At 38.5% G+C, this 8,218-nt stretch overlaps 1 long non-coding RNA gene and 1 gene segment (V, D, J or C); one reads left to right on the plus strand and one right to left on the minus strand.

Annotated features, from left to right (window-relative positions):
* Positions 1-8,218, minus strand: part of LOC127360766 (Ig kappa-b4 chain C region-like) — a 30,677-nt gene that overhangs the window by 15,429 nt on the left and 7,030 nt on the right. The window contains 1 exon segment of the C gene segment in view: positions 3,246-3,367. Coding sequence covers positions 3,246-3,347 — 102 coding nt within the window.
* LOC127360770 (uncharacterized) lies at positions 1,283-2,608 on the plus strand. The gene is made up of 2 exons (XR_007883906.1): positions 1,283-1,580; positions 1,800-2,608. It is a non-coding gene; the product is annotated as an uncharacterized LOC127360770 (long non-coding RNA).

The raw sequence follows: 8,218 nt of genomic DNA on the forward strand, positions 1-8,218 counted from the left end.
ACAGACTGGTAAAACATCTGCAGCAGTTTTTTGCAGATGTTGAAGGACCCCAGCCTTCTCAGGAAGTACAGACGGCTCTGCCCTTTCCTGTGTAAAGCGTCCATATTTGCTGTCAAGTCCAGCTTGTTATCCAGCTGCAGCTCAATATATTTATGGGTCCTGACCACCTCCACATCGACCCCCTCAATGGACACGGGTTGGAGATGTGGTTTCTTCCTTCTGAAATCCACCACCATCTCCTTGGTCTTGGAGGTGTTCAGCTGCAGATGGTTGGACCTCCACCACCTCACAAAGTCCTTGACCAGGCTCCTGTACTTCCCCTCCCGTCCATCCTTGATACAGCCAACTATCGCAGTATTGTCCGAGTATTTCTGCATGTGGCAGAGCCCGGAGTTGTACTGGGAGTCAGATGTGTACACGGTGAAAAGGACGGGAGAGAGCGCGGTACCCTGTGGTGCTCCGGTGCTGCGGACCACAGTGTCTGATGTGCAGCCCTTCAGTCTGACGTACTGTGGTCTCTCCGTGAGGTAGTCCGTAATCCATGTCACCAGGAGTGGGTCCACCCTCATCTCTGCCAGCTTGTCTCTCAGCAGGAGCGGCCGGATGGTGTTGAAGGCACTGGAGAAATCAAAAAACACGATTCTCACAGTGCCGCTCTCCTTGTCCAGATGAGAGCGGGCCCTATGGAGCAGATAGAGGATGGCATCCTCCACGCCCACCTTCTCCTGGTATCCAAACTGCAGTTTTGACAATTATTGGGGGGAAATCAAGGTTGTTCATTAGTTTCCTTAATGTAAAAGGCAGCAGTTATGATTTATTTATCCAGGTTTTGGAACGTCACTGAGATTTCTCAACCTCATACAAAGTAGGTGAATGAAATGTTCACAGACTGCTCTGAAGAAATACTCTCTATGAAAACTGTTCACAGAGTTAGATTGTTCCTGTATTACTGTGTTCTTTGGATCATCGATTCACCTCCATTGAGTTAAAATGCTTTATCTTTGCTGAAATCTTTACAAATGAAATTTCTTCCACCTGCATTTTATTGGGGTGGAAGCAGCAATCTCAGGATCCTGAATGAACCCTGAATGTTAAATCATATGTTCATGGAGAGATACCACTGGAGAAACCACAAGAGAAATTAATTTATATTACAGGTATTTAGGGTGAACTGACCTGCAGTGTATTTGAGGAAAAGATAAAAATGTTCTGTGAAAAGTTTTCACACACAATAATGCAACTCCCAAGTATTGATGTACATCACTATTGTAAGGTATTACTCTTATATAATCACTCATTATGGTTCTTAAGTTGAATCTATGTTTCATGAAACACTGAAGTTCTGTGTGTGCAATGAAGCAACAGCTGCACTGAGGGGGAAACACCATGATATGTTGAGGACAGCTACAGTTCACTGACTCTGTGTGTTTGCATATGTGTCCTTCCTCTCTGCTCCCAGCCGTTAAGAGGCCAGTGTTGATCAGTGGCTGTCCAGGCCTTTCAGAGCCACTGACACGCCGGCAGCACAATGATAATGTCACTGACTCTACTGCTGGCCACCCTGGGGCTCCTTGTTCAGGGTGAGACTCTCTTCTGAAAACTTTGCTTCAGGATGCAACCAGGTTCACCACAATGATGTTCTGCTATGATGGAGAAACACTGAAACAAGCAGCATTTACCTTCTTCCATCTATTCTCCATGTTAAAGAAATGATACTCTTCTGTTTGGATGTTGATCATCTTTCTCCAAACTGGATTTGTCTCAATAACCCTTCTCCTTTTCTTTTTCATGTTTTCCAGATTCATCAGGAGAAGTCATTGTGACTCAGTCTCCTAAAGCTCAGTCTGTTGTTCCAGGACAGACTGTCTCTATCAGATGTAACGTTAGTCCAAGCACTGGTTACTGCTTCAGCTGGTACCTTTAGAAACCTGGAGAATCTCCTAAACTCCTAATTACTTGTGGTTCAACCCGTCAGTCTGGAGTTTCAGATCGTTTCAGTGGGAGCGGATCTGGTAGTGATTACACTCTGACCATCAGTGGAGTCCAGACTGAAGATGCAGCAGTTTACTACTGTCAGAGTGCTCATTACATCAACAGTCAGTGGTTGTTCACACAGTGAAAAAGCGTCGTACAAAAACCTCCCTCCGCTGGAGAGGAACTGATCTCAATCAACAGCTGCACAGACATTAAAACACTACATGATGGATTAACATACATTGTTCAATTTCAACAAGAAAATATTTTTCATATTTTTCTTCAATATAATTTTTAGGAGTAATTTTTGTGCCATTCCTGATGAAAAAAAGAAGATTGCTGAAAATCAGAATGACAGCTGCATAATTTTAGCTCTTAAACATTATAGTTTGAGTAACATAAAAACATATACTCAGTGAATCTATAAAAAAACTTACAAATGTTTAGGAATGACAATATTTATATTTATATTTTTTACATTTGCTTTGAAAAAAAGTTATTTTTGTTGAAATAATTTGAGATCTCAACAGAATAAAATGAATTTGTTTCATAAATGATGTATCATTATCAACACCGTTTATGAATCTAAAACATTGCGAGTCTCTTCTTGTTGATTAAATCATGAAAAAATGATGTGACACAGCACAGTTCAGTACAGAGTAGGACACTGAGCAATATTTCTAACATCATCACCTGATATGTTAAAATCCAGCTATCTGACCCTGAGACAACTCAGTGTGTTTGGAATAAAAGGATCCACTGTTTTTCACAGCAATATATACAAATATGAATATACAGTATTTAATGATAAACGGACAAATTTGATCTGATGAATATATTTTTATTCTTTAATGGAACATCAGTATTACAGCAAGCAGTGAAAGATGACAATGTGTTAATTCTGCTGACTTTTCATGTTGAGTCCTTTGGTGAAGTTGTACTGTCTCATAGGAATATTATTGAGCTGAAAACACATTATTGTTCAAATATGTAATGAGAAAAAGAAAAAGGCAGAGAGCAGTAGCAGAGTAAAACCAGTAGCAGAGTCCCAGTGAGTCAGGTTATGACTAGGAACACTGGTCTCTCCTCAGTGTCTCTGAGAGCGGAGTCTGGGAGCCCTGGGTGGCCTCACAGGTCACAGAGCCCACCTTCCTCCAGTGGTCTGCAGAGAGCCTCAGGGTGCTGCTCCAGCTGTACTGGCCGTCCTTCAGCACCCCGGGGCTCCTGCTCTGCTCCCAGCTGCTGCTGCTGCTGCTGCTGCTGCCGTCCACCTTCCAGGACAGACTCCAGTCTGAGGGGAAGCCCTTGTTGGCCAGACACATGAGCGTGGCCTTCCCCTGCTGCAGCTCCTCACTGGAGGGGGGCAGCACCATCAGGGTGGGACGGACATCACCTAGGAGACACCAATCAGCTTAGAGGACAGGGACCACACAGCTGTCAATCAAGCAGCAGACACTTGGACACCTTTACCGTGTGAGAGTTGATTTTCTCCTTTAAGGAGTTTCTGTCAGATGGTTTTTCTGCTCCACCAGTCACTCACTCACACATTGTTTCACTTCCCTTTAAGAAGCCTCTCATGCATATCAGCACAGAGAGAATCATCATACAGAATGAGCTGAAATATATCAAACTACACTGGAAATAAAATATCAAAAACTGTATCATCAAAATCATCCAAAACCTGAACTATACATTACTTTAAAGTATTTAGTGGAAACATGAACAAACACAGAAAATGAACTGACTACAATCAAATGTTCTTCATGTGGATTTCAATCATCATTACCAAACTGTAACTTTAGAACAATATATAACACTATGAAGAGATTTTGAACATTTACTCATCTTTATCTTCACTACGTTCAATTTGACTATAATAATTTTATCTTAATTAATTTAAAAACAGTTATTTCTGACATCAAAAAGTAAAAGTGAATCTTAAAAATGAAACATTTGTACAAAAAGGTTTGCAGTTTTATCTTTTCTACACTTCAAGCTGTTTGAATTGCAGTTTGACAGGAATGTGTAAAGAACAAAGAGTTAGCCTCCATGATGAAGGAGGACAGGTACAAACATGAATACTTCAAGTGTTTAAATTAAAACAAACTATATCTGTCTGCTTCAAACATCCAAAGACTGTATATAAAACATTACTTTACAATATTGTATTTAATATTTGTGCAGAAACTTACTTCCAACTTCCAGTCTGGTTCCTCCACCAAAAGTCCACCACAGTGATACAAACTCATTGAGCCGCTGTACAAAAACCTCTCACTGTAGAGAGACACGTCTCTCTGACTTTGACACACTGAACTAAACCTACAAACCCTCAAGATGAAGCTTTACCATTAAAGTTGGAATTACTGATTCATATTCTGTATTGATATTTTAAATTGACTTCAGTGAGGTTTTGAATTTATATTCCTGATTCAAAGTTTGTCTCTGAGTGTAAAGTATTTCTGCAGAAGATATACATTAATATGAAAAATCAAGAATTCTTCCTGAAATATATATCAAAAGACAAATATGTCCTGAAATGATAAAAAAATTAAAGATTTGACTTACTTCCAACATCCAGTCTGGTTCCTCCACCAAAAGTCCACCACAGTGATACAAACTCATTGAGCCGCCGTACAAAAACCTCTCACTGTAGAGAGACACGGCTCTCTGACTTTGACACAAACAAACTCAGCAAGCGCATTCCCAGTTTACCCAGTTCATCTAATAACTGGTTAAAGTGTCTAAAAAATAAACTATGAATATATATTTAATCTTTTTTGTATGATAAAAGCTGTATTAATTCATGTTACATTGAAACGATGAAACAAGATATTTCAAAGTAAAAGTCTCCAATAAATGATGACAAATGTAAATAATGATCATAAACATATGTTTATTGTATATTATGATGAATATAAAATAAATAAAAGATAATATATTTGTTTAAATGTGTCCCACAGTGATGTTGATCTGTGTGGTAGTGAATTAGGGGGAATTCACTAAATATTCTGGAAGAAAATGTGTCCATCAAACTGAAAGCAAAGCCTCATACAAATGAGCACTGACACATTCCTAATCAATACTCTGATAAAGTGATTGATCCATTGATAAACAGCATCATGAGAGGAATCCAAGTCCCTGTTGGAGTCAGTCAGAGCATTTCCATAGAGAGCCACTTTGCATCAGCAGCACCATGCTCCAGTGCTCTGGGAGAGTTTATAGTCCTGAGAGTTGAACACTGGATGACTGACAGCTGTCCTTCATGACAACAGAAGACACAGAAATCCTGCTCATCAAAAACATGACTTTGATCTCCGTCCTCATCTGGACTCTCCTCTGCTGCTGCTTCACAGGTAAAGTCCAGAGAATCAAACTCCTCTCCTCTATGAACACCGTCCCTCTGAAATGAAGCCCACAAAACCATGACGCTGCTTTATGTTTTTGTCTCTGTATCCTCAGAGTCCAGAGGCCAGTACACAGTGACTCAGTCTGGAGCAGTGAGCTCTGCTCTGGGACGCTCCGTCACCATCACATGTAGGACCAGTCAGAATGTCTATACTTGGAGCAGCTACCATGCTTTGGCCTGGTACCAACAGAGAGATGGAGAAACTCCTAAACTGCTCATTTATGCTGCTAGCACTCGAGCATCAGGGATTCCAGGTCGTTTTACAGGCAGTGGATCAAACTCTGACTTCACTCTGACCATCAGTGGAGTCCAGACTGAAGATGCAGCAGTTTACTACTGTCAGAGTTTTCATGTTATCAACAGTCAGTATGTGTTCACACAGTGAAAAAGCGTCGTACAAAAACCTCCCTCAGTCAGACTGAACAGAAACTGAACTGACTGCTGCAGCTGGAAGCTACTGCAGAGACTGATACACTTCACTGAGGACACACACACACACACACACACACACACACACACACACACACACACACACACACACACACACACGCACACTACCAGTGAACATGTACTAAAACAAGTTCAGTGACAAAAAATTATCTTGCAGCAAATCAAATAACGTTCTCCCTCACAGTTTCTTATTATAAACACATGTTCTTATCTGGTTTGTAAAATTATCAAGAGAAGCCAATGAGAAAGTTAATGAAAGCTGTCTTGGTCATGACCTTTGAACTTTACTTAATCCTGGATCACAACTATTTCAACTACATCGAATTATCAAAGAATATAAGAAGACACACAGCAGAAATTAATACCAATAAAAGGAAATAAAAAGACACAGATCAGAAACCTTCATCATCAAAGATAGACGAAACAAAACCTTTACACCCATTACATTTCACAATGTATTAATTTAATGTGTATACTTATATTGTATAAATTAATGATCTACTAAAATCATAACAAGACAAAATGCATACATAAAACAAACATATATAGAGCGAAGTTTGCGAGCTAGTTCAGGTAGTCAACTCGAGCGGTGCTGATATACACATGACATGTTTACTACACTACTCAAATAAACACAAAATCATTGAACTGAAACCGTTTGATTTATAAAGAGAAAATGGACAATTAAACCTATTAAAATCAATAGATTTTATCCTCACAGCTTCTCACCATCTATCCCACTCACCTGGCCATTCACAAGATATAAAAGAAAATGAGATTCATCAGACCAGGCCACCTTCTTCCATTGCTGTGTGGTCCAGTTCTGATGCTCACGTGCCCATTGTAGGCACTACTTGATGCTTGGCCATTGTTCTGTGAGTTCTTTGGTTGTTTGAACTGTGTACCTTTCTAATGCAGGATGAAGCTGTTAATCAGAGAGTTAAACCTCTGTGAATATAACTTTTGTGAAAGTCCTAATTAATAATGAGTTTAGATCTTAAATAATAATCTAAACTTCAAAAATAACAATTATACAGAAACAATCATGAAGTTTTCTTCACAGAAATAAACAAAATGCTGACATATAGGCTTACTGTGCATACTTTCAAAGTTTTCTTACACACTTTAAAATTATGGACTCGCATGAAACTTTGGCGACACCTAGTGGGGTCTCAACCCCCAGGTTGAAAACCAATGCAGTAGGCCCATCCTAAGACCAAACCACCATCACTCCTCTGGTAATGGCCTCAAGGTCCCAGTAATTTTAATATCTCTGAATGAAAATGAATGCCTACTTTATTATCAGTTCAGGCTTTAATTAATAAATAATACACAATTTAAAAACAATAAATATTGAAAAAAATTGCAAATGAACATAAACATAAATAACTGAATTAATATGTAACTTTTAAACAAATAACAATAAGCAGTTTAAAAACTGTGCATCTGAGTAAAGACAATGATGTGCTCATGTCTGTAAGGGTTGAGGGCCTTGTATTATGTTACTATGCCATAACTGCACTAGAGTGCATGGTGACCCGTGCTGGTCAGAGGTCACATAACAGTTGCTTATAATGCAATTTATATTTCTATTTTACTTTGTGCAGAATGCAGAAACATTCATTCATATTTTATTGTTGCATTCATCTTTATTTTATTGATCTACTTTACTTTACTTGTATGTCCTCATTCTGGAGCTATACGCTGAAGAATTTCACTGTTTGTTGTATTGTGTATGTTTATGTATGTGACAATAAAACTTGATCTCATTTGTGAGTGTGATTCAAACACAGTCAGAGTTTGATGTCAACTCTTTCAACAGGCAGGTTAATATCATTGATAATACAGCTGTTGTTTATTTACCTTTAAATTATTTTTTCAGGGTTTTGTGAGATTCTTCTTCTGATGAATCTAATAAACATGTCCAGTGTTGAGCTGAAACACTAAATTCATACTCAATTACTTTTCTGATCCTGATCACTTCATTAAGTATTCTAAGTGTCTTTTTTCATTTTAACAAATTCAAAGAATTTAATCATTTATTTTATTTTGCTGTTGGGCTTGAGGATTTGCAAATCACTAAATATGAATGTTTTTAAAATTAAAATTAAAGCAAATGATTCCCTCTGTGTCATATCCCTTTATACTACTGTTTTTCAGACCGTCTTATATTTATCCAAAGGTCATTTTACACACATCCTGTGTATTTTCCCACATTAATCCATCCTGCATTATTATACCATTCGGGGAAAGTGGGGTAAGATGAGCCATTTTTCATATTTAGGATCACTACATCAAGGCAATCATAGTTTTGTTGCTAACTAATATATCTGCATATATTTTAGGATGTTGTGAATCCCTTCAAACAAACAGAATGAGTGTAAACAT

Source organism: Dicentrarchus labrax, unplaced genomic scaffold (assembly GCF_905237075.1).
Source record: "Dicentrarchus labrax unplaced genomic scaffold, dlabrax2021, whole genome shotgun sequence".
Taxonomy (NCBI): Eukaryota; Metazoa; Chordata; class Actinopteri; family Moronidae; genus Dicentrarchus; species Dicentrarchus labrax.